General features: G+C 41.1%; 1 protein-coding gene across 4 annotated transcripts in view; it reads left to right on the plus strand.

The window, feature by feature from the left end:
- LOC147111934 (sister chromatid cohesion protein PDS5 homolog B-like) overlaps positions 1-27,379 on the plus strand; it is a 249,945-nt gene that overhangs the window by 42,848 nt on the left and 179,718 nt on the right. For all 4 annotated transcript variants that reach the window (XM_085999339.1, XM_085999336.1, XM_085999338.1 and 1 more), the window contains exons 2-6: positions 14,353-14,482; positions 17,808-18,011; positions 18,202-18,288; positions 20,975-21,072; positions 26,695-26,821. In XM_085999339.1, coding sequence (XP_085855465.1) covers positions 14,375-14,482; positions 17,808-18,011; positions 18,202-18,288; positions 20,975-21,072; positions 26,695-26,821 — 624 coding nt within the window. In that variant the 5' untranslated portion in view covers positions 14,353-14,374. The remainder of the gene's footprint in view (positions 1-14,352; positions 14,483-17,807; positions 18,012-18,201; positions 18,289-20,974; positions 21,073-26,694; positions 26,822-27,379) is intronic.

Genomic DNA, 27,379 nt, shown 5'->3' on the forward strand with positions numbered 1-27,379 from the left:
TAAACAGCTGCCATGTGGGAAAGAGGGGAAAAAAAAAAGGAAAGGGTGGGGTGGGGTGGGAAAAGGGAAGACCCAAAACAAAGGGGTGGAAAAGAAATATATAAGTAAAAATGTAATAGGGGCCGAGGTTATGATCTGAAATTGTTGAACTTGATGATATTGAGTCCGGAAGGCTGCAGAGTGCCTAATCGGAAGATGAGGTGCTGTTCCTCGAGTTTACGTTGAGCTTCCGTGGGACAATGCAAGAGGCCAAGGACGGTGAGGTCCGCGTGGGAATGGAGCGGTGAATTAAAATGACAGGCGACCGGAAGCTCAGGGTCACCCTTACGGACTGAACAGAGGTGTTCTGCAAAACGGTCACCCAATCTGTGTTTGGTCTCCCCAATGTAGAGGAGACCGCATCGTGAGCAGCAAATACAGTACACTAGATTGCAAGAAGTAAAAGTAAATCGCTGTTTCACCTGGAAGGGGTGTTTGGGGCCCTGGACAGTGGGAAGAGGGGAGGTATAGGGGCAGGTGTTACATCTCCTGCGCTTGCACTTACACTCATTCTATTTTCCCCATCTTAATTAATCCCTTTGTCTTCCTTTGTTGAATCCTAAATTGCTCCCAATCCTCAGGATTATTGCTTTTTCTGGCCAACTTGTATGTCCTCTCCTTGGATCTTATGCTATCCCTAATTTCCTTTGTTAGCCACGGTTGAGTCACCTTTTTTTGTTTTATTTTTGTGCCAAACTGGGATCAACAAATGCTGTAGTTCATCCATGCGGTCTTTGAAAGTTTGCCATTGCCTATCCACCGTCAACCCTTTGAGTGACATTCCTCAATCAATCCTACCGAACTCGCGCCTCAGACCATCGTAGTTTCCTTTATTTAAATTTAGGACCCTAGTCTCCGAGTCAACTACTTAATTCTCCATCTTAATGAAGAATTCGATCATATTATCGCTCCGACCCAAGGGGCCTCGTACAACAAGATTGCTAATTGATCCTTTCTCATTACATAATACCCAGTCTAAGATGGCCTGATCTCTGGTTGGCTCCTCAACATATTGGTCCAGGAAACCATCCCGTATATACTCCAGGAATTCCTCCTCCACAGTATTGTGACTAATTTGGTTAGCCCAATCTATATGTAGATTAAAGTCACCCATGATGACTGCTGTGCCCTTATTGCACGCTTCTTTAATTTCCCTTTTTAATGCCATCCCCAACCTCCGCCTTATTGTTTGGAGGTCTGTATACCACTCCCACTAACGTTTTCTGCCCCTTGGTATTTCTCAATTCTACCCATACAGATTCCACATCATCAGAGCTAATATCCTTCCTTACAATTGTGTTAATCCCTTCTTTAACCAGTTATGCTACCCCACCTCCCTTTCCTTTTTGCCTATCTTTCCTGAATATCGAATACCCCTGGATGTTGAGTTCCCAGCCTTGGCCATCCTTGAGCCATGTTTCCGTAATCCCAACCAAATCATATTCGTTTACCTCTATTTGCGCAGCCAATTCGTCCACCTTATTATGAATGCTCCTTGCATTAAGACACAAAGCCTTCAGGCTTATTTTTTTCACGCTCTTAGACCTATTAGAATTATTATTTACTGTGGCCATGTTTGATTTAAACAGTTGATTTGTCTGACTGCCACTTTTGTTTTTCTCCTTCCTTTCGTTTGCTTTTATCCTCGTTTCCCTTTCCTCTGTCCCCCTGCTCAGGTTCCCAACCCCCTGCCATTTTAGTTTAAACCCTCCCCCAGAGCACTAGCAAACACACCCCCTAGGACATGGGTTCCAGCCCTGCCCAGGTGTAAAACGTCCGGTTTGAACTGGTCCCACCTCCCCCAGAACCGGTTCCAATGTCCCAGGAACTTGAATCCCTCCCCCTGGCACCATTCCTCTAGCCACGTATTCATCTGAAATATCCTTCTATTTCTACTCTGACTAGCACGTGGCACTGGTAGCAATCCTGAGATTACTACCTTTGAGGTCCTATTTTTTAATTTAACTCCTGACTCCCTATATTCAGCTTTTAGGACCTCATCCCGGTCTTTACCTATATTGTTGGTACCTATATGCACCACAACTGGCTGTTCACCCTCCCCTTCCAAAATGTTCTGCAGCCGCTCTGAGACATCCTTGACCCTTGCACCAGGGAGGCAACACACCATCCTGGAGTCTCGTTTGCGGCCGCAGAAACACCTGTCTATTCCCCTTAGAGTAGAATCCGCTATTACTATAGCTCTCCCCCTCTTTTTCCTCCCATCCTGTGCAGCAGAGCCACCCCTGGTGCCAGGAAGTTGGCGGCTGCTGCTGCCTTCCTCTGATAAGCCCCCCCCCCCCCCCCAACAGTTCTCAAAGTGGTGTATCTGTTTGAGAGGGGGAATGTCCACAAGGGACCCCTGCCTGCGCCTAGTACGCTGCCTGTTGGTCACCGTTCCCTTTCTGCCTGTCCAACCTCTACCTGCGGTGTGTCCAACTCGCTAAACGTGCTATTCACGACGTCCTCAGCATCGTGAATGCTCCAGTATGCATCCAGTCGCAGCTCCAGCGCTGCAATGCGGTCTGTCAGTAGCTGCAGCTGGATACACTTCCTGCACACGTAGTTGTCAGGGACACAGGAAGTGTCCCTGAGTTCCCACATTGCGCAGGAGGAGCATACCACGTGGCTGGGCTGTCCTGGCATGACTTACCCTTTAATTAATTGAAAAATTAAATCAAATCAATCCCACCAATTACACTACAGTTAAATGGCTTCCCAACAGTCCCCGCTACACCAGAGAGACCTTAGAAACTATAAACCACAGAGTTAAAGTTTAAAAAGAGAGAAATACTCACCAACCAATCACTTACCTGCTTTCTGGTGACGTCACACTTCGATTACTTTTTGCGTCTCCCTCCCTCTGAGCTCGGAGACTGCAGATTAGTAAGCCTACCTGGTCTCAGAGCCACTTTTAACCGCCGCCACTCAGCCGCCTCGTTCCCTCGCAGGTCTGCCCGCCTGTCGCCGCTGCTCTGAAATACACAATTATCCACATCCTGCCAATTTCCAAAATATCCATTTGTCTTTCTCCACAATGCAGAAAGCGGTGCAGCTTATAAATACACCTATAAATGAGAACTCCGTCCCTGCGAACTGAATGTGACTTTATACACACAATTTCTGGTGATGTCGCATTGCTTAGGGGGTCAGACGAATACTTTTGTTACTGCAGCAGCTTACTGAATATGACCCGTCCTCTTGTAATCGCCGAGCTTTTGGATATAGTGGAAAAATAAATACTGTAGACCATGGTTTGGGCTATAAGCTAAAGCATATGTTAATTAAAATAACAAGCAGTAGCGTGTACTCTTTGTTTTACAGAACTTTTAACTCTTGCTTCCTTTCAGTTATAAAAGTAACTAAACATGAGACTTCACTGCTAAACCTGGATAAGGGCCCACATTGTACATGGGAATTCATAATGGTCCATGGAGCTCTGTGAAATTATCTACATGAGCTACAGCACAGTAATGCAAGAAGAGCTGGTGAGCTGGGAGCATCGTGCCTGGGATTGTGTCTTCTATCACTTGAATTTGAAAACTGGGATACATGAAAACAAAAGGGGTCTTATCGTTGAAGGAAGTTTATCAAATTAATGCAATGGTTTCTGGACAAAGTGAGCAATCTTTGTAAGGTGCTTCTACTTGTTTTGCAATCAAATAGCTTTGCATAGAAATATGCATTCATCACAATGATGTGTATTATCTTCAACATATGTAAAACTAGTTACTAGTAATCAAATTTAAAGTGACCAGTGTTGGCTCTCGAGTATAGATGTGATTTCAATTGTGACACAGCTCCTATTGGTCACATCCTGATTATCCTAAACACTAATGAGACACCATGGATGAATAAAGACACGAGGGAAAAGTTTGAGGATAAGGAAAGGGCCATACATTAAGTACATAGACAGCAGAGGAGAGCAAGACGAGGGAAAATACGAAGAGACGAGAAGAGAAGTCAAATAATCAACTAGGAAGGCAAAGAGGAACTGTGAAATCAAATTATCAAGGAACATAAAACTCAATAGTAAAATATTCTACAGGTGCATAAATTTATAAAAAAGTTGGGATGGGAATAGTGCCATTAAGGGTCGCTCAGGATAAAATCACAGGCAGCGATAACCTCATGGCAAAAATCTTAAATAATTATTTTGCTTCAATATTTACCGGGGAGATGGATCAAGTGGACATGATTTCAGAAGATGAGATTAGAAATTACATAACTGCATTTAAAATTAAAGAAATATTACATTAATCTAACTCTGAGAATAAAAACCCTGGTCTGGGTGGATTACATCCACGCATTCGAAGAGAATCTAGAGAAGAAATAAGAGGCACTATTACTATAGACCAGTCAGCTTAAGATCGGTAGTAGGAAAAATAATGGAAGCCCTACTAAATGAGAAAATAAAACAATTGGAAACCAAAAATATAATCATGAATAGTCAGCATGGATTTCAATAGGGAAAGTCTTGCTTGACCAACCTCACTGAATTCTTTTGAAGAGGTAACGTAATGCATCTAGCTTTCAAAAAGGCCTTTGCTAAGTAAGGTACCATATAATAGATTAATGAATAAGGTTAGAGTGGGGAACAAGTAGCAAAGTGGATAGCTGGCTGAAAGACAAAGCAGAGTGTTACGTTAAAGGGTAGTTAGTCAGAGTGGCAGAAGGTGGGAAGTGGGGTCCCAAAAGGATCAGTGGTAGGACCACTGTTGTTCACAATTTAGATCAACGATTTAGACTTTGGAGTCATAAACACAATTTCTAAATTTGCAGACGACACCAAATTGGGAGGGCTAGTCAACACCGGAGGACTGCAACAAATTAGAAGACAACATTAATAAACTTGCAGAATGAGCATATAATTGGCAAATAACTTTCAACATAAGTGTGAGGTATTATATTTTGGTAAGAAAAATAAGGGGTCACATTACTTGGAAAATTAAGAATCTAAATGGGGTAGAGGAAAAAAGGGATCTGGGAGTACAAATTCACAAGTCACAAAGTTGTGACAGGTTAATAAGGCCATAACAAAAGCAAACCAAGCACTAGCGTTTATTTCTGGAAGGATAGAATTCAAAAGTAGAGAAGTTATGCTAAACTTGTATCAAACCTTGGTTAGACCACACTTGGAATACTGTATGCTGTTTTGGTTACACGTTGTTAAAAGGATATAGAGGCACTGGAGAGGGTGCAAAAAAAAAAAAAAAGATTTACAAGATACCAGAACTGCGAGATATAGAAAGGATGAACAGACTGGGTCTCTTTTTCTCTTGAAAAGAGAAGGCTGAGGAGTGATCTAATAGAGGTCTTCAAAATTATGAAAGTTTGAGACCGTGTGTGTTTCCACCTGTGAGGAAGAGCAAAACTAGAGGCCATCAATATAAGGTAGTCACCAAGAAATCAAATAGGGAATTGGAAGCAACTTTTTTTTACCCAGAGTGGTGAGAATGTGGAACTCGCTACCACAGCTAGTAGTTGAGGAGGATAGTATAGATGCATTTAAGGGAAAGCTAGATAAACATTTGAGGGAGAAGGGAATAGAGGGCTATGCTGATAGTTAGAATGATAGACTGGTTATAGCACAGAAGGAGGCCATTCGGCCGGTCGAGCCCGTGCCGGTTCTCTGCAAGAGCACATAAGCTAGTCCCACTCCCCCGCCTTTCCCCGTAGACCTGTAATTTTTTTTTCCTTCAGGTACTTATCCAATTCCCCTTTTGAAAGCCACGATTGAGTCTGCCTCCATTACCCTTTCAGGCAGTGCATTCCAGATCCTAACCACTCACTAAATTTTTTTTTTTCTTAATGTTGCCTTTGGCTCTTCTGCCAATCGCCTTAAATCTGTGTCCTCTGGTTCTCGACCCTTCCGCCAATAGGAACAGTTTCTCTCTATCTACTCTGTCTAGACCCCTCATGATTTTGAATACCTCTATCAAATCTCCTCTCAACCTTCTTTGCTCGAAGGAGAACAACCCCAGCTTCTCTAGTCTAGCCACGTAACTGAAGTCCCTCATCTCTGGAATCATTCTTGTAAATCTTTTCTGCACCCTCTCTAAGGCCTTCACATCCTTCCTAAAATGCAGTGCCCAGAATTGGACATAAGATGTAGGAGCAGGAGTAGGTCATTTGGCCCCTCGAGCCTGCTCCGCCATTCAGTAAGATCATGGCTGATCTGATCTTGGCCTCAACTCCACTTCCCTGCCCTCTTCCCCATCCCTGCCCTCTTCCCCATAACCCTTCATTCCCTTTTCGTTCAAAAATCTGTCTATCTCCACCTTTAAATATATTCAATGACCCAGCCTCTCTGGGGAAGAGAATTCCAAAGATTCACGACCCTCAGAGAAGAAATTCCTCTTCATGGGTGTCACCTTATTCTGAAATTATGCCCCCTAGTTCTAGATTCCCCCACGAGGGGAAACATCATCTCTGCATCTACCCTATCGAGCTCCTTCAGAATCTTTGTATGTTTCGATAAGATCCCCTCTCATTCTTCTAAACTCCAATGAATATAGGCCCAACCTGCTCAACCTTCATAAGACAACCTCTTCATCTCAGGAATCAACCTAGTGAACCTTCTCTGAACAGCCTCCAATGCAAGTATATCCCTTCTTAAATAAGGAGACCAAAACTGCACACAGTACTCCAGGTGTGGTTTCACCAATGCCCTGGACAGTTGTGACAGGACTTTCCTACTTTTATACTCTCTTCCCTTTGCAATAAAGGCCAACACTCCATTTGTCTTCCTAATTACTTGCTGTACCTGCATGTGATTCATGTGCAAGGACCCCCAGATCCCTCTGTACCTCCAGGATTTTGTAATCTCTCCCCATTTTAAATAATCATTTGCTTTTTTATTTTTCCTACCAAAGTAGATAACCTTGCATTTTCCCACATTAAAACTCCATCTGCCATATTTTTGCCCACTCACTTAGCCTACCTCTATCCCATTGGAGTTTCTTTGCATCCTCCACACAATTTGCCTTCCCACCTATCTTTGTATCATCAGCAAATTTGGCTTCATAACACTCAGTCCCTTCATCCAAGTCATTAATATAGATTGTAAATAGTTGAGGCCCAGCACGGATCCCTGCGGCACCCCACTCGTTACAGTTTGCCAACCTGAAAATGACCCATTTATCCCAACTCTCTGTTTTCTGTTAGTTAGCCAATCCTCTTTCCATGCCAACATATTACCCCAACCCTGTGAGCTTTTACCTTGTGTAGTAACCTTTTATGTGGCACCTTATCGAATGCCTTCTGGAAATCCAAATACACGATATCTACTGGTTCCCCTTTATCCACCCTGCTCGTTACATCCTCAAAGAATTCCAGCAAATTTGTCAAACATGATTTCCCTTTCATAAAACCATGCTGACTCTGCTTGACTATACAGGTTGAACGTCCAAAATCCAGAGTTCCAGAATCTGGACTCCGGGACGATTGGTGGCAGGGTCATCCGGAATCCGTAAAATGAATCCAGAACTCCGGATTTTGGATGCTCAACCTGTACTTCAAAAAGCCATTAACTTTTTTTTGTGAAAAATCCTATGAAAAATGCGAGTGATGCAATAAAACTTGTGTTGTGTTTTATCCTCCTTAATCTGCACAGCTCCACTAAGTGTTTCCGCCAGGCTGCGGCCACGGCACCACGCCGACCTGGTGGCTTCGTGTGGGCCATCGGATGCTCTGCAGAAGGGGAGGGGCGGAGAAACGCTACGCGGAGCGGCCCAGACATTTCCGGACTCTGGATGTGTTTCTGATGTCCGGAAACGCCCGAGCCCAGGTTGTGATATTTCCGGACTTCGGACATCAGAAACACGTTCCGAAGTCCGGAAAAACGCGAAAACTGGCTCGGCCTCGGTCCCGAGGTTGCCGGATTTTGGACGCTCAACCTGTATTATGATTTTCTAAATGTCCTGCTACCACTTCCTTAATGATAGACTCCAATATTTTCCCAATGACCGATGTTAGGCTAACTGGTCGATAGTTGCCTGGTTTCTGTCTCCTTCCTTTCTTAAATAGGGGCGTTAAATTTGCGGTTTTCCAGTCCGCTGGGACCTCTCCAGAATCCAGGGAATTTTGGTAGATTACAACCAATGCATCCACTATCTCTGCAGCCACCTCTTTTATGACTCTAGGATACAGGCCATTGGGTCCAGGGGACTTGTCCACCTTTAGTCCCATTAGTTTGCCGAGTACTTTCTCTCTAGTGATACCACAATACTCCAGTTGAGGTCTGTTGTGGAGGAATTTCAAATCACTCAACACAAGTCTGAGATTGAGAGTCCAAACAGTCTTTATTCGCACTGGTGGGAAGATTGCCTTAGTCAAGCTTCTTCAAATTGTTACAGCAGTTAGTAGATATTTATACATACAGTTTGATGTGCTATACATTGTTCCCGCCTACCTTCTAGAATGTTCTGCGTTATAACATTTCTTTCTTTTACTGGCCCTTTGTCCTAGTCTCAAGAATCGTTGACTTTGTCTGCTTCCTGATCTACTTAATGTCCTTGGGATATTGTTAGGCCGTCTGGTTTCTAGGGCGGTTACACGTCTTGAGCATCCCTTTTGTCTTGCTACATTTGCATTTCCATGTTTTTGATTGTACCTTGTAGCCAGCCCAGTTACGTGATTGTGAGGTAATGCTATGCACTGCCTCTCCTGACCATGTTTGTGTAGAGCCAAATCCTCAACATGCACCCTCACTCTACGCTAACTTTTATGCATCTTCTTTCCCCCTTTCAAGGTCGAACTAGTGTTTTATAAAAGTTGTTCATAACTTCTCTGCTTTTGTATTCTATGCCTCTATTTATGAAGTCCAGGATCCCGTAAGCTTTTTTAACTGCTGTCTCAACCTGCCCAGCTACCTTCAACGGTTTATGCACATATACCCCAAGGTCTCTCTGTTCATGCACCCCTTTTAGGATTGTACCCTTTAGTTTATATTGCCTCTCCTCATTCTTGCAGACAAGTGTCAAGTGATACATTTTGGTAACGTTAAATTTCATCTGCCACGTGTCCGCCCATTCCACCAGCCTGTCTGTCTGTCGTGAAGTCTATCACTCTCCTCCTCACTGTTCACTATACTTCCAAGTTTTATCATCTGCAAATTTTGAAATTGTACCCTGTACTCCCAAGTCATTAATATATCAAGAAAAACAGTGGTCCTAGTAACGACCCCTGGGGAACACCACTGTTTGTTTTTATTTCAGATTTCCAGCATCTGCAGTATTTTCTTTGTATACCTTCCTCCAGTCTGAAAATCAACCATTCACCACTACTTTGTTTCCTATCACTTTAGCCAATTTTGTATCCATGCTGCCACTGTCCCTTTTTATTCCATGCGCTTTAACTTTGCTGGCAAACCTATTATGTGGCACTTCAAAAACACTTTTTGGAAATCCATGTACACTATGTCAACTGCATTGCCCTCGTCAACCCTCTTCGTTACTTCAGCAAAAAACTTGATCAAGTTAGTTAAACACAATTTGAGTTTAACAAATTTGTGCAGGCTCTTAATTAATCCACACTTGTCCAAGTGATTTAATTTTGTCCCTGATTATTGTTTCTAAAAGCTTCCCTACTACTGAGGTTAAGCTGACTGGCCTTTAGTTGCTGGGTTTATCTTTCCACCCTCTTTTGAACAAGGGTGTAACATTTGCAGTTCTCCAGTCCTCTGGCACCACCCCTGTATCTAAGGAGGATTGGAAGATTATGGCCAGTACCTCCGCAATTTCCTTCTTAACCTCATCAGCATCCTCGGATGCATCCAATCCAGTCCTGGTGATTGGCAACTTTAAATTCAGGCATCCTTTCTATTACCTCCTTTATCAATTTTTGTCTCGTCCAGTAACTCCATTACCTTCTCTTTCACTATGACTTTGGCAGCATCTTTCGTGGTGAAGACCGATGCGAAGTACCCATTTAGTAACTCAGCCATACCCTCTGCCTCCATGTGTTCGCTGAGGAAGGATGGGAGGAGGCTCGAGTGGAGCATAAACACCGGCATGGACTGGTTGGGCCGAATGGCCTGTTTCTGTGCTGTATATTCTGTGTAATCGTGTACTTTTCTACTCTCTCTAATTTCACCCTGTATTATGGTCTCGCAGTCTACCAACAACCAAGTTGAGACTAGCAGATGATTTTCTAGGTTATGTGGCACTGTTCCTTGGCACCATTCTGCTTTCCGAACATATATTTTGGAAAATTATGGTTAGTGTCTCATATCTTTTCTCCAACTTTTTAAAATCTGAGACGCATACCATGTGGTAATAGTAACCTTTCTACTTTTAGTCGTTAAGACGGTGTCAGTTTGTATATTTAATGCTAGTTGTGGCTTTCCACATTCTCCTTGGTACTTTGACAGTCCCACTTTCACTGATTCAAAATAATTATGAAGCACCAATGCCATTCCTTTGCTGTCATGTGAAATGCCCCTCTTATCTCTAAATGTTCCTCTTTCAACTCTCCTTTGAGTTGTGCACTTAAAAATCCCTTCTTACTCTGTTAATTGTCTTTCATACTTCCTTCGAGCCTTTCTAATCACACGTTCTGCTTTCCTTTATTACTTTCTATGTTTCTCATTGACACATTAAGTGCAGATTACAAGTGCTGTATTGCACCTTGCCACTCTGGCATTGATGGTGTGGCATCCTGCATCACACCTTTGTTGGAAGGAAAAGCATTTTAGGATGCAATTGTTTTTCATTGAATTTATTTCTGGAATTCAAATGTGTTGAAATGCCACCAAAGTATGTACAGTGCAACTTTTGGGTACTCAAGAAATTAAGAACTAAAAGTGCCAAATCAGTAACCCTTTATCTATCTTTGTGTGTTTTCCCCATCCTTTAGTTTTTTTCTGGGTTATGCAACTCCAATTGCTGGGTGGGGAGGGCAGCTAGATTATCCGATTGCCACCAGTGTTGTTTTTTCAGCTGACTGCCAAGAGGCATTCATTTCCCGATGCACCGTGGCTGAGGTCAGGAATTCAATGGACTGCTGTCGTGTTTTGTGATGGTACTCCATTTCCCTGCTTTTTCCTTTCAGGAACATCTTTTGAAAATAGGAATGAGCAGTGCATGTTTGGGGGAGGGGAAAGAAATACAATACATTCATTACATCTACACCCAGCATCGCTATTGCACAGATGTAAGCACAGCGTTCTATACCGACTCTGAAGCCTGCCAAATGTAATTTATTTACACGGTTGGCTAAGAGCATTGCACATAGTTCAATCGCTTGTATGAATGCCTAATGTTGAAATGTCTAAATATTGTGCTAAAGCAATTCTTGTAATTGGGACAAATCAGCGGCTAATGCTGAAATATCCATGTCTGGGTATAGTGTATTTGAGAATAGATGACTTTCCCCTCATCTTGTCAAAACTAGAATGAGTTAGGTTATCCCTGTCGTATCTTTTTATACAATAGATGTTAGCAGAAAATGGTTTGCATGTATCCACGGAGCGAGTCTTTTGTTAAAATCTCAATCCTTGATTATCAGTCAGTCTCTTAACTGGTTACTTGAGTGTGGGATGGGGAAGTACAAATATCATACAATTGTTGTGTCTGAAGTTATGAGGCCGTCTACTCAAAGCTCAGTTCTAGATGTTTACTTTGCCTCATTCATTACAACATTCAGTATTAAATTATACAAACTTATTCTATAGGTTCAGGCCTAATACCATAAATGCAGATGTTTAAAGGTTAATTGTGTTGTGATATAGGAAGGTTCCTCCAATGGCTGAGGCCAAATCCCCTTGTGGTTATAGCACTGAAGCAAAGCAATGAGGAAAGTCACATCTTCAATTCCTGGTCTGAGCTGAGTTTCCTGATCTCAGTTCGAGAAGTAGTGGGTTAGCCTCTGTGACCATGGGGTAATGAGAGGAAAACTTGCTCATTTGTTATCGAGTGACCCCTGCTCAAGAATATGCTCGTGTGGATAATTAGTGATGTCGGGTTTGAGCTTGGCTGTAATATTCTCCCTGGTTGAGTAGGCTACATATAATTATTGTTGTCGAGAGGTACTGGAGAGCTGATGGCATGTATGGAGCCCTATGTGCAGAAGAGTCACTGCCTTTCGTTGGAGTTGGGGAGGGCAGACGTTGTGGTGTACTTTAGATATAGAGGTTTATGCTGAGGAAAATTTGCAGTCACTGTCTTTTGTTTACTTTTTGCCACAATCGTTTATCATCGTTGAACTTATCACACCTGTAACAATTGGATCGAATGATAGGGGAATCTGTGTTGGGGAATCTGTATTCGGTATCCTTCAATAAGGGTAGGTTGGGTGATTGGGCAGAAGCGTGGCAGATGTAATATAATGTGGATAAATGCGAGGTTATCCACTTTGGTGTCAAAAACAGAAAGGCAGACTATTATCTGAATGGCAATAGATTGGGAGAAGGGGAAGTGCAACGAGACCTGGGTGTCCTTATGCACCAGTCGCTGAAGGTAAGCATGCAGGTGCAGCAGGCGGTTAAGAAGGCAAATGGTATGTTGGCCTTCATAGTGAAAGGGTTTGAGTACAGGAGCAAGGATGTCTTGCTGCAGTTGTACAGGGCCTTGGTGAGACCACACCTTGAGTATTGTGTGCAGTTTTGGTCACCTTATCTGAGGAAGGATGTTCTTGCCATGGAAGGGGTTCAGCGAAGATTCACAAGGCTGATCCCTGGGATGGCAGGAATGACGTATGAGAAGAGATTGGGTCGATTGGGCTTATACTCGCTGGAGTTTAGAAGAATGAGAGGGGATCTCATCGAAACTTATAAAATTCTGACAGGTCTGGACAAACTAGATGCAGGTAGAATGTTCCCGATGGTCAGAGAGTCCAGAACCAGAGGTCATAGTCTAAGGATAAGGGGTAAGCTATTTAGGACAGAGATGAGGAAGAATTTCTTCACCCAGAGAGTGGTGAACATGTGGAATTCTCTACCACAGAAGGCGGTTGAGGCCAAGTCTTTAAATATATTAAAGAAGGAGTTGGATATATTTCTTAAGGCTAAAGGGATCAAGGGATATGGGGAGAAGGCAGGGACAGGGTACTGAATTTGGATGATCAGCCATGATCTCATCGAATGGCGGAGCAGGCTCGAGGGGCCGAATGGCCTACTCCTATCTTCTATGTTTCTATGGGTGCAAATGGATGGTTTGCTTACCAGTGCTGTTTAGGCTACTGTAGTTGTGTTTGCCCTTGCAAGAATGAGATTTACACTATGATTTCACGCTGGATTAAATCCACTGAATCAACTTCTTGCAAGTGAGTTCAAATTCGGTCCAACAACAACAACTTGTATTTATATAGTGCCTTCAACGTAGTAAAATGTCGCAAGGCGCTTCACAGGAGTGTTACAAAACGAAATTTGACACCGAGCCACATAAGGAGAAATTAGGGCAGATGACATAAAGCTTGGTCAAAGAGGTAGGTTTTAAGGAGCATCTTAAAAGGAGGAAAGAGAGGTAGCGAGGCAGAGAGGTTTAGGGAGGGAATTCCAGAGCTTAGGGCCTCGGCAGCTGAAAGCACCGCCACCAGTAGTTGAGCAATTAAAATCGCGGATGCTTGAGGGCCGAATTAGAAGAGTACAGATATCTCTGGGTGGGGGTTGTGGAGCTGGAGGAGATTAGAGATCAGGAGGGGCCGAGGTCATGGAGGGATTTGAAAATGAGGATGGGAATTTTAAATTGGAGGCGTTGCTTAACCAATGTAGGTCAGTGAGCACGGGGTGATGGGTGAACGGGACTCTGTGCGAGTTAAGACACGGGCAGCTGAGTTTTTGCATGACCCCAAGTTTATGTAGGATAGCACGTGGGAGGCCAGCCAGGAGTGCGTTGGTATAGTCAAGTCCAGACTGATGGGATGAAAGTGTCCTCTGTTTGCTGGCAAGAAGTGTCCTATGTAAAATTGGTTTGTGCAGGCTCAGTTCAATTCCTGCTGATCATGGGCTTACAGCCCAAAAGCTGTCCCTGATTTTACGTGAAGTGCTTTGGGATGTTTTTCTGTGTTCCAGGTGCCAAATCCTAGTTGTTGTGGATGGACTAGAATTTGGCAACCTCACTCGCACAGGATCACTGGTGTGGGAAATGGGAAAAATCATATTGGTGCAATAGAGGGCTGGGGCAGAGTAGAGGGAGTTTTACTTTGCAATTGGCTGAGCTATACTTGACATGTACTTGGTGCTGATGGTGCTAGTGAATAGATCTCTTGTCCTTTCAGACACTCACCAACAGTCTTCACCGTGCGGAGGACAAAATAATTTGATTAAAAAAAAATACTACTACTCTTACTAACTTTGTGCTCTTGTTTATTTTTAAGGGAGGAAACGTGAACTCTAACCATGGCTCTCACAAAGCCTAAGGTCAATGATGGAAAAATTACATACCCCCCTGGGGTAAAAGAAATCTCCGACAAAATATCAAAGGAGGAAATGGTTCGAAGACTAAAGGTTTGTTGTAAATTCTGTTTAGTTCTGTTGCAGCAAAAGGAAATCATGGCACTTATACCACTCTCAATCCACTAATTCTGTAGAAATGATATAAGGTTGAGTAGTTTACATATATAGAGAAATTAAATAGTTGAGGTTACTATAAAGGCAAGTAGTTGTCTGCAGAATGTCTCGTTGCCTTGTATCTACAGTGCAGTGTGACTTTCTGTCAGTGAGTGGTAACATTTAGTTCTGTATCCAACTGTGGTGCATGGGTTTGGTCAATTGAAATTTTCAGGACTGAGACCGATAGATTTTTGTTAATAAGGATATTGAGGGATATGGAGCAAAGGTTGGTAAATGGAATTGATCAGCCATCTGATTGAATGGCAGAACAGCCTTAAGGGGCTGAATGTCTACGTTAGTTTCCCAACATTACAACAGTGATTCGACATCAAAAGTAATTCACTGGCTGAATAGGTTTGGGACATGCTAAGCTCATGAAGGGCACTATATTTAAAAACAAGTTTGTTCTTTCCTTTTTCTTATGAGGATGTTGAACAAACTGTTGACGGTATTCACTTAAAAATTGTTTTATTTTATGCTGAACAAACATCTTCATGGCCTATAGCAGATGTATTTTAAGACAAGCACCCCATTGTAAGCTGTTCTGGTGGTATATTTAAGCTTTGAGCAAAAGTGGAAATATGTACCTCATTCAAGTCCGTAAAGGGTAGTCTGTATTCAGGTGATTAATATTCATAATTTTAGATCTGGAGATGAAGGGAAGTTCTCCTATTCTTTCATGGCACCAGAACTGAATTTATTTCAGTTTTTATCTTTTCTAGCACATGTAAGCCATACCTTATTCTAACAGTTTCTCAATTTCAAAATCTTTTTTAAGTACATGGAAATTGTATATTGAAATAAGTAAATTGGTGCAAATTAGGAATTGGTTTTCATCGACCACAATACTTCATGAAAAAGGAGACAGAATAACAATAAATCCATTCTAATACTGTTGTAGTCAGCTGAATAAAGTTTTATTTTTACATCTGTCAACTACATGTGTTGAGATATGCAAGTGCACGGAAAGAATTGGTGCTAATGCACTATTTGTGGTGGTATAGGGTGTATGATGTACAGCTGTGGTCATATTTCTGAATGATACTGTAATGGAAAGGGTACAGGGGAAGATCAACAAAAATAATTCCAGGCTAAAGAAGCTAAATTCTTCGTCATTGAAAGAAAAGCTGTTTTAGGGGTTAGGGCTGGGAAAGGTTGGTAGTGAGAGAAAGTTAATAAGGGAAACCAATAGTGTACATGTAGTGAGGTATTTTGTTCAAAACAGGATAGGAGAAACAGAGGATGTGATTGTATGCTAAAGAATTAGCAAGTTGAACTTGAGAAATAACTACTTTACACTTGGTGTGGAGATGCTGGTGTTGGACTGGGGTGGACAAATGTAAGAAGTCACACAACACCAGGTTATAGTCCAACAGTTTTATTTGAAATCACAAGCTTTCGGAGCGCTGCTCCTTCGTCAGGTGAAGTGGAGAGATGCATAAAGACACAGCTTATATAGTCAGAGAATAATGCCAGATGGCGAGTAATCATCTGGCATTATTCTCTGACTATATAAGCTGTGTCTTTATGCATCTCTCCACTTCACCTGACGAAGGAGCAGCGCTCCGAAAGCTTGTGATTTCAAATAAAACTGTTGGACTATAACCTGGTGTTGTGTGACTTCTTACTTTACACTTGGCTGTGGACCTGTAGGATAGACTGCCACCTAGTGCTAGCTCTGTGCTGTAATTCAAAAAGGAACTGAATTGTTTCCTGATTCAACAGATTGTGGAGGCAGAGAGGTTTGGGTTAGATAGTGTAGAGAAAAATGTTTCGGTTGGTTCCTGTAATAGAATTCCCACACCAGTGTTTCATTATAGACTCCACAATTTGCTTATATACAAGCAATTTGGCCTATTTGATTTGAAAAGCATTCTGGATTACCAATTTCAACATAGCCTGTGATGCTTTAATTTAGGGCATAGTCTGAAGCCAGGTTAGTGTTTGTACCTTGGACACAATGAGCTTAAAGTAAGGTCTTGAGGTCCTCAAACATTGAGACTAAACGCTTCTCATTCAAAGCAGTGGCTAAGTTGCTTATCAGATGGCATTTTAAAAGATTCCTTGAAGTACAAAAACCATTCGTGCTCTCTTGGGACTCTTCCATCAATGTATTCTATTTTTTTTTAAAAAAGCCAGCATATACAGACTGTTAACCCAGTCGAAGGTCTTTGAGGGCCACTTCATAGTCTGGTTCAAGTGCTGTCATTTTGCGACAGAGCAGCATCCAGATACCTAAGCAAACATTGGGATCAACCAACCCCAATGACACCAGGTCAGCAGCCCTTGTACCATTTGGCTTCCATCATTGATTACATCATGTGGAGAGAGTGTGCTTGACTATTCGTTTACATTATTCAACAAATACAGCTAATTATGCTTCCATAGAAGAGATCACTGGTGAAAGCTATTTCAGTGGGGTAATTAAAAATTAAACTTGGATCGTTGCTTTTGATATTGGAGGCTGCTAGTTTTTTTCACCCACTTCTGCCATGTGCCTCAAGACTTTAAACTTGTTTGCTCAGCTGTGTCCGTGGAGCTAGATTATAAAGGTGGAAATGGGTGGACAAATGTAAAGACAGAAAATACAAACCCATCATGGGCTGAACATTCTAAAACTTGCATTTTTTTGAACTGTTGCTTGGCCATTTAATTTTTTTTTCCTGGAAGATATCTATTTATGCAGGCAAAGAATAAGAATGTTAGCTGTCACTTTGTTCACTCCGAGGGAGATAACTGTAAGCTGAATATTTTTAAATACCTGTAATACTGATTTTAGTACAGTGCCTAAGAATTTCTGTGCAGATTGGAAAATAGAAATGTCTATTGGAACCCCAACAGTCAGTGTCAGAATTTCTGAGTGTGGATTTCAACCTGTGGCTCCCCTCTCTGCTCACATACCGAGTTCCCACTTTTGACTTGGAGATGCCTGGTAGAGCAAACAATTTTGCTATAACGCACAAGAGTCTGGAAGCTGCTATGGGCCACAATTCTCTTTGCTTTGCTAACTAGCTAGTTATGTGTTGCAGGCATGACTAACTTTAATGAATTATATTTTGGCAATATAAAAGGAGGCCATGCATTAACTCGCAAAGGAGAAAATTAATTCAAACATTTGCCTTGAAATACAGATCATGATTTTACACTTGTATTGCTGCACTTGTATTGTGTTCACTAAAGTGTTGAAACTGGACTTTGAGTAAGCATTTTTTCTTTTCAGATGGTGGTAAAAACCTTCATGGACATGGACCAAGATTCAGAGGATGAGAAGGAGTTGTATCTCAATCTGGCATTGCATCTTGCTTCTGATTTTTTCCTTAAACATCCTGACAAGGATGTGCGACTGCTGGTTGCCTGCTGCCTGGCTGATATTTTTAGAATCTATGCCCCAGAGGCACCCTATACATCACCAGATAAACTTAAGGTAGCTTTTAATCTCTTTGGAATTTTTAATTTTCTTTTTTGAAATACAGTATTAAGTTTGTTTTTCTACATAGCCATTTTGTTTCTAAATTATTGGAATACTGTCTTGCATGCCTGAACCTGAAGTCTTTGTTTCTCAATTCTGTTGAAGCATATAAAATACTGTAAACCTTCAATTTTATTCTGTTCAGGATATTTTCATGTTCATAACCAGACAGCTTAAGGGATTAGAAGACACAAAAAGCGCACAGTTTAACAGATATTTCTACTTACTTGAGGTGAGTGATACAATATGCTTTAAGGATTCAACAGTTCCTAATACTGATCATTTATCGAACTACATGATGGCTAATTCCAACCACCAAATAATCACTGGGTTTGCACAAAATATAGGCTGGGTTTGAGAGAATACAGTTGCTCCAGCCTTTCCTTGTAAAACAGATCCATGATGTCACCTGGTAATCTGCAGTACACTTTCTCCAGGGCTATTCTATTTTTCATTTTGTAGGGAGGAGCCCAAAACTGGGCACTATTCCAGAAGCGACCTAACAATCGTTTTATAAGAGTCATGATAACCTCTTAGCTTTTGTATTCCGTCCCTCTAGATATAAGCCTCAAAATACCATTTGCTGCCTTTCAATGGCTCTTTTTGCCTGCCCACTCTTACTCTTTCTTGCCCTGCCCCCACCACCAAATTTAAGGGCTTATGCATTACTCTTCCAAAAATTCAATCAATTTAGTCAAAACTTGACCCTACCTTCACAAATGTATGTTGACTTAAATTTTCATTGGGCTCAGCACCGTAAAAGATTCCTTACATCTTTTGGGTACCCATCTACTTCCTTGTCCATAGCAAGACTTTCTTGCCTCTCTGTAAATACTGCAACAAAATATTTATTGAGCAGCTTTTCTATTTATTTATCTACCACGATGATCTCCGCATGCTTATTTTTGATTGGCTCCAACTCCTCTAATTCTCTTTTTTCCTAACGTGTTGATAGTTACTTGCTTTTTCCCTTTATATTGGAGGCAAGTTTTTTTTTCATCATCTCTTTTCGCGCTTCTTGCCTTTTTTGTTTTTATTTGCAGACTATGATATTTCTCAATTCTCTTTTGGGTTGGTAGCTTTTAGCTTTGTTGTATGCTTCTTTGACTTGTTATTTTTCAGTCTAATTTGATGATTCACCCATGGGACTATAACCTTAGACTCAACCCCTTTTTCCTCTTTAGCATGTTGCTAAACTCTGCTGTGCCTAGCTACACCTGTTCCTCCTGTTGCTCCACTGCTCTATCCATTAACTTTTTTTTGCTTCCCCTTTTATGCAGGAGACAACCGCTTTGATTTGAGTAAAGCAATGTAGAGAAGGATCAATCAACTTTGTTTGATTTTATATTCTTTTATCATTAAAGCTATATCTGTTAAAATTACTCAACCCTAATCTTTCTCCTTCAAATTGCTGACTTGCAAGTCCAGTATTGCATCTTTTCTGGTAGGGCTTGTTCTGTACTGATTGTTATCAAATTTCTCCCCATTTAAAATGTCTCTGACACTGCCAATGCAGCTTTAAATGTGGCTGGAGAAAGGTAAGCAATTCTTGACCAGCAATCAATATGATTTTTACTTCAGATAAAATAAAACCCATGTTAAGAAATTAAAAAAAAAAAAAAAAAAATTATTAAACTGACAAAACTCAACTTGATTTTTAACTAGCTTTCCAGTCCTGCCCTCCCACCTCCCCCACTTTCCTCTGAAGGTGCTGACTCTTTGGTGAATGCAGTCCCCTTGGGTAATGTACCAAAAGGCCGTCTTCTGTGTGAGCCTCGATAACCAGCTTTGGAAGTCTATTCATCAGTGGGAAGGGCATGATAACCAATCTTGACCGTTGCTGGATAAGGCGGGCCACTGGTGGTGATCAGGATTGGAAACACTCCCTTCCCTAGCCTAAGGGTAGCAGTATTAGGAATAATATACTTCTTGTTCTGTGCCTGTACATTGGGGCCACAGCATCAGCAGTCCAGGGATAGTCTTCTGCTTTTTTGGTGGACTTATTATTTGGGTATTTTGAATCTCATAATGGTGTAATGCTTCTGGCCTATTGCTGGAGGATTTGGTGAGGTTTTGTTGAAAATGCTCCCATTGTTGCTACTATCACTTCAGCAGAATTCCAGGTTTTTTAAAAAATGGGTCCTGCTACCTTTTTAGTGTTACATTCTCCAGCTCTTGGACCTGCAATCTTTTGAATTTCTATTTATAAAAAAAAAACATAAAACACCAGTGCGCGCGCACACAATCAGAAAATGCTGCAACATTACAGGTCAGTTAGCATTTGAAAGAATGATGGGTTAAATGTTTCTGAGACCTCTGAATCCCCTCCTAAAACTTCAGTAGCACATGAACCTGTTGTGTTTTTCCAACATTGTTTTCTTTTTCATATTTGAAATGTGAGATTGGGGAAATAATCTTCATGCTTAGTGTGGGAATTGCCCCTGTTCTTTCGCCTCCAACCCTTTTCTTAATCCCTCTCTGCAGCATTCCCCTATCGATGCTAGATGATCTGCTGTGATCTTTGACATGTTGCTCATGATTCAAGTCTTGATGGTGCTCAAATATCTCCCGAGTGACTTGCTACTGTTCCTTTCTCACTGAGGAGAAATGCCCTTTTTGACGACATGATCATATCTGGGAACTTGCCTTGTCAAACCTGGAACATTCTGGTTTTTTTAATGCATGGGAACTGGTAACTATGTAGTATAGGTTTTTTTTTTTGGGGGGGGGGGCGGTCAGGGCTAATCCAGGAGCAGAGTTGATCTAGTTTAACTCTGCATCTTGCTGTATGATGTCTGATCCGAGAGTGCATGATACTGACATTGTTTTTATAAAATATCCGTAGTCCTGCAGCCATCTTAAATTCAACTATTTCAGCCATTCGAAGAATGATCAAGACTTTCTTTGTTTCATTATAGAACATTGCCTGGGTTAAGTCGTATAACATCTGTTTTGAACTGGAGGATAGTAATGATATCTTCACTCAATTATATAGAACACTTTTCCAAGTAATAAAGTAAGTTTGTGCTTGCAAGTAAAACGTGCATGAAATGTAATGAGTTAAACTGTAAACCAATTTTTAATACTTTATCTACTCCTTTATTTAATTGATGTATCTTCACCCCCTCCCGCGCAACTTCAAGTTTCTCTTTCAAAGAATTTTATGTGTATATGTATGTCTTCTGGCTGACCTGATCTGTTTTACCTCCTTGCAATTGCGTGTGTAGATTTCCAAGTATTGTTGCAAAGCAGTAGTATGACTTGATGACTTAATCGAAATGATCGTGACTTGATCAAGACCTGCAAAATGGGTGGAAGGATGTGTGTGGCTTTTTTTGACAGAGGGGAACAGAAAAATTAATACCCAAATTTATTATATTTGTATTTATCGGTGAAACTGAAGTATTATCTGACCAACCCTAATATACGAATTTATAAGTATAGGGGACCAGGCTGTTTGACCTGAAATGCAGATCTAGGAGAATATCTGGGGGCGGTGGTTTGTCATATAACTAGGCGATGTAATTCTTCATTTGGAAACCAGCATAAGCATGCAGTTTAGTTGGATGTGATTAGATAATAGAATGTGAGATAATATAGCACTTTGGTGCACACTGGCATTATGCTGTTGATCTTGTGTTGCCATTTGGTGAGTTTGTTACCTTTTTGCTGTTGGGAAGTTGCTGGAGTAAAGATGGCAAATAAAAGCAAGTTATGTCAAGTCTGTGCACCTCCTACTGGCCAGCCTCTGAATGGCACCATCGAAGTAGATAGTCTTCCAACAATGCAATGTCGCATCTGCTGGGGAAATGTAAGATTAAGAGGTGAATTCGGTCACAAAAGTGGGAAATTTAAATTGCATGTTACAAAATTTTAAGTACCTGCATAACCAGATTTTTTTTTAAAGAAGTCACTGGTAAGCATATAGTCCATTAATCTAACTGTGGCTTGTCTTGAGTGACGCCAGTAAGTTTTCACGGGTTTTGTTCTTGCCTGCATCTCTGCACTAGTTTGTTTATTTAAAAACCTTCACCTATTCACAAGTAGCTGCATGTTGAGAATTAATGTGCAAAAATGGAGGATGCACAAATTACTGACCACTACTTTTTGACGGATCCCCCAGTGGTTCAGTCGGCTTGCACACTGCATAGCTAATCTATCAGACTATAAGGTCTTGTGTTCAATTCTCCCATCTGTGCTGAATGAGATCATGTCGGTTGGAGTAGTGATGGGCGTGCTATTATTGAATATAATACATGGGTATGGTAGTGTAGCTCATATGTTACTGGAACTGTAATCCAGAGGCCTGGACTAATAATCCAGTGTTCAAACCCCACCATTGAATTCAGTTTAAAGAAAAATCTGAATATTTTTAGAAAACTGATATATAAGCAAAAGTGACCATGAAGTTGTCCCATTCTTGTTGTAAAAACCCAACTGGTTCACCAATACCCCTTTTAGGAAAGGAAACCTGCCGTCTTTATTTGTGACTTCAGTCCCACACCAGTGTGGTTTAGGCTTAACTGCCCCCTGAAGTGGCCTAGCAAGACATTCATTTGTGTCAAACTGCTATAGTGGTTGAAGAAGGTGACCCACCATGCCTTCTCTGGGCATCTAAGGATGGGCAATAAAAGCCAGTGATGCCCGCATTCCCGAGTATTAATTAGAAAATTCGCCCTGGATTACAGTCGCCTAGTAGTTAAGTTACTGGACTTGTAACTCTGATGTCATGAGTTCAACCCCCACTGTGGAAATTGAATTCCATAAAAAGATTTATGCTCGCACCAGTAAATTACCACGACACCTGATAAAACTGGGGCTGACATCAATCTATCATGCGCCTTCCTTAAGTTTCAGTTGAGTTTTAGTTTATTTATTCATCAAGCTCTATGGTTTGATGCACCCTTTTAAAAATTTTTTTATAGGAGTATATTTTTTTTAAAAATCCATCCCCTATTTCAAAATTCCCTATTGCTGATTCATCATCCTCCAGCTAGCTTTTCTACCAAACTTGGGCCAGGTTCCTCTGATCTCCCTGAACTTTGACTTTTCGCAGTCTGACACCCTTATCTTTGACTGTAAGGAACCTAACTGTGTTGTCCCTGTTTCCTACTCTCATTGATTATTTATCTCACTTCATTTCCAAGAGCTAAATCGAGCAATGCTGGTTTCCTTGTTGGACTAGAAACATAGTGATCTAAAAGAGTCCTGGATGCATTTTAACAAGTGTTGCCTGCTTTGACCACCTGCATTATCTTTATTCCAGTCACCCAATATGATTGCCCTGTTCTTGCTATCTCTCTGACCTGTCTACAAATCTCTCTTCTCTCCACTGTGATGACTTGTAACACACACCAAAAATTGTTCTTTTTCCTCTCCATATTCCTTAACTCTATGCATTAGAATTCTTTCTTAATACAACCCCCTAGAACATCCTTGCATTCACGCAGCTTTTGCGCACTCTATCTCTCCTGATGTTTCAACTGGTTAAGTTCTTGTTTGCACCTAGCCATTTGTCTTCTGTAGTTGGATATATCGTATGCCTCCATAGTCAATAATGCTTCTAGGTGTCCAGTTTTGTTTTGCATGCTTCATGCATATTCATACATGCTTTGATTTCAACTTCTGTTCACTTTATTACTTCACTATTTTTGTTGCCCTATACCCCTGAACCATGAAAGCTGGCTCTTTCCTCTTCAAAATCTTTTGCACCTACTCAGTGCGATGAGTCACTGTAGACACGCAGAAAAACCTATTGGCTGGTGTGTTTGCATCTTTGGTGAATGAAGAGCAAGTACATAGAGGCACTGGCTATTGTAAGGGATGATATAGAGACGATAATGAGTGCAACAAGGAGAAGTTAGAGGTGAGAGATTAATTAGCCTTTTTTTTTGTGGGTCCTGTCCAGGAGTGTGTGTGAGAAATGTTGGAAGAGCATTTTTTCTTTTAGAAATGAGCAGTTGAAAATGTTTGGAATTCTTCTGTTAGAGAGATTACCATTAAATGCTGAAGAAGTGCTCAGCATGAAATAGGAAATTGAAGTGCTTGGACTCTGCTTCAGCAATAGAGGAAATTTTACAGTTCCATTTGAGGTCTGAAGAAAATTTGGCTAAAAATGTTGGTAGATGAAGAGTGAATAAATGTGAAGTCATTAAAGGCAAGATTAGACTTGCATGATTCATGAAAGCACAGTTTTCAGTTCCTTCTCTCTTCACTCACCGCCCAATAACCCAGAGGCATCAAAGCAAGTTTAGCATCCTTGTTGACAACACAGCTGAATTTGGCTAACTCAGCACAGATCAAGAAATAAATCTAGGACCTTTCTGGTCTCTTGCTCCACTACTTTAACCAATCTGAGCTGTAGTGGAAGCATTGAACATAAATTTCCAAGGAAAATGAAAGGAAGTAAAGAGATCGAAGTGGCAGCATCGAGAAAGGTAAATTTGAAGGCATAATCTAAAGAATAAGGGGACGATTACCAGAAAAGCCAGGGGTCTTACTCAAGTCCAGAGCATGAGAATCCTCTTCACAACAGTAGAACAGAATGAAGGAAAGTTCTTTTGAGGATCAATATGATTAGATTGGACCAGTGCACCATCAGGACTTAAGAGGAGTGGAAAGGAAAATTCACAGAAAAATAGACGTGGCAACTGAGCAGAAGGAAACCCCATGTGTGACCGCAGATTGGTTGGTGCGATTGAGCCAGATTGAACAGAAGGGTAAGAAGAAGGTGGTATGAAGCTTTCCATGCCAGCCAGCATAAACCTCAGTCAGTTCACTGGAATGAAGATCAGAAGAACAGTTTGCACTCGAGGAAAAGGAGCAACAAATTCTTGAAAATTAAACCATTTAGTTGATTTAAGTAGTGCCAAAAATGATAGGACTGGTTTTCAGAATGTGGTTTACTTGATCGCAGAATGTAATTTCAAGATCAGAATGTGCTGAGTTGCACCAAATGTCCTGGGATGACCAACACCCTCTCTCCGGCAAAACCACTGCTGCTAACACCATCATTCAGTAGGAAAAGAATTGATATCCTGTGGCCTTTTGGCTGCCGCCACTTGACTGACAGTGTTCTGGACATATCCAATTTCCGGGTGGGGTAAGGCTGATTATTCAGTATTTTTAGAAGTTTACCTGTGGACAAGTTCTGTCTTGGGATTTGATAGCTAATTGATACTGCATCAAGGTAGCTTCAATCTGTTGTGAACCGGTAAAGAGCTGGGCTTCTCAGTAGCTACTTTGAATACTTGAAGTATTTGGTGTTTGAAATCATTGATTTGTAAGCTTGATGTTGATTTTTGAGAATAAGCAAGCTGATTTGAAAGACGTTTTCTGTCAACCTTTGTTCGTATTTCTTTGTACAGCACTTATCCTCTCGCATTTTCATTTGAAGTACTTGCTCTCAATAACCTAAAAGCCGAATTGTACCTGAAAAGGACTAGAGTACTTAGATTTCAGATTGATACTATCCTAGAAATCCATTATAGATGTTAGGAATATAACAAAAAAAATTAGTGGGAAGTGGGTCAGTTAAGTCAATTTTTGTCAAATTTGCATTGCTGGCAATGTCTTTTTTGGAGTAAAATTCAATGAGTGCAGTCTGCACTCGAATCATTCAGTGGAAACTGCAAGTGATGCTACTTGATCATGTACTGAAATGTATATAACAGAAGCAACGTATTAATGCAGCTAACAGATTTTAATATACTTAGTGCTGCTGGTTTCAGTTTAGTTGCCCAAAATGTGTTAAAAATTTTTTTTTTTTAAATCACTTGCTGCTAATATCTCTCGTCTTTTACATTGAGTTGATAGTGTATTCTGTCTCGTTGAATACATTTTTTAATGTAATTTTTTTTGAAAGTGGTGATGTAAAGTTATCCTTTGTACAGAGCGCAGCATCACACACAGCTGTCTACAGGATCTAAGAGTTTCCTTTTTGGTTTTATCTCGCTTAAAATGAAAGGGGACCTCCCAACACCAGCAGTGGTATGATCTAAATAGCTTCCTGTTGTGACTATTGTTGGGAACCAGATTTTTTTTCTTTTGTATTATTTTCATTTTAAGCTTCTGAACCTACAATTTTATAAATGAACTCATACTGAACCTTAACGTAAACTTTCCATTTGTAAGAAGCCAATTATTTTCTTAAGCCTGATTTAAGTTGGTTGAGCACAACAAATTTTATCTCAGTGGGAGCACTCTGCCATCTCAGTCAGAAAGTTGTGTTTTCAAGCCATACTAGAGACTTGAACACACAATCTAGGTTGACTGTCCAGTGTAGTACTAAGGGAATGCTGCACTGGTGTCGATGGATCAGACGTTAACCAAGGCACTGTCTACTGTCTTCAATTGCATGTTTAAGATCCCATAGCACTATTCGAAGAGGAGCAGGGGAGTTCTCGTGATGCCATGACCAATATTTATCCATCAACGCACATCACTTAAAGAAAAACAACTGATTATCTAGTCATTATCTTTATTGCTGTTTTTGAGACCTTACTGTGTGCAAATTGGCTGCCGCATTTCCCTGCACTACAACAGTGGCTACACTTCAAAAGTACTTCATTGCCTGTAAAAACAAGTTCTTTATTCCTTTTTAAATCTGATGCATTTTGTCTTTTTCAATACACTGTAGTAATGGCCATAACCAAAAGGTTCACATGCACATGGTGGATCTGATGAGTTCCATTGTTTGTGAAGGGGACACGGTTTCTCAGGAGCTTTTGGATACTGTTCTTGTCAACCTTGTACCAGCCCATAAGGTGAGTAACCAACATGATAACTAATTTTTGTGTGCTTGTGTACATTAAAAAAAAAACCAAAGTATTATCAATATCAACATCTTGTAATTGATTTTCTAAGCATGAAATTAGTACAGGAAACTCTAGTTTAAACGGCACCTAAATATCCGGAATTCACTTAACAGGCATAATTCTCACTCCGAAAACAACACCTCAATAACCGGCAATGTTTCCGAGTCTCCCACGGTGGCCAAGTTAGTCAGTGGGGGTAGTTCTCCAAACTGCCACTACTCGGCTTCTTGGCGCTGTCGGAAGTCGGAACACCTCAATACCCCCTGTAACAGGAAATAAATGAAATAAAAGAGTACCCCCTGTAACAGGAGTCTGACTCTCCCGCGCTGCCGGTAGTCTCTTCTGATCCGCCATTTTACAGGGGTACTGTGTGTCTCCCACGCTGCTGGTAGTCATTGCATTGCATTACCCTCAACTGCCAGTACTGTACTTAATCAAGCATTTTCCACCATCCATTTAACACAACATTCTGTAGGTGAGTACCCAATTACTGTATACTGCACATTG

The sequence above is a fragment of the Somniosus microcephalus genome, chromosome 10, assembly GCF_052327205.1.
Source record: "Somniosus microcephalus isolate GS21.2 chromosome 10, FLI_Smic_1.0, whole genome shotgun sequence".
NCBI lineage: Eukaryota > Metazoa > Chordata > Chondrichthyes > Squaliformes > Somniosidae > Somniosus > Somniosus microcephalus.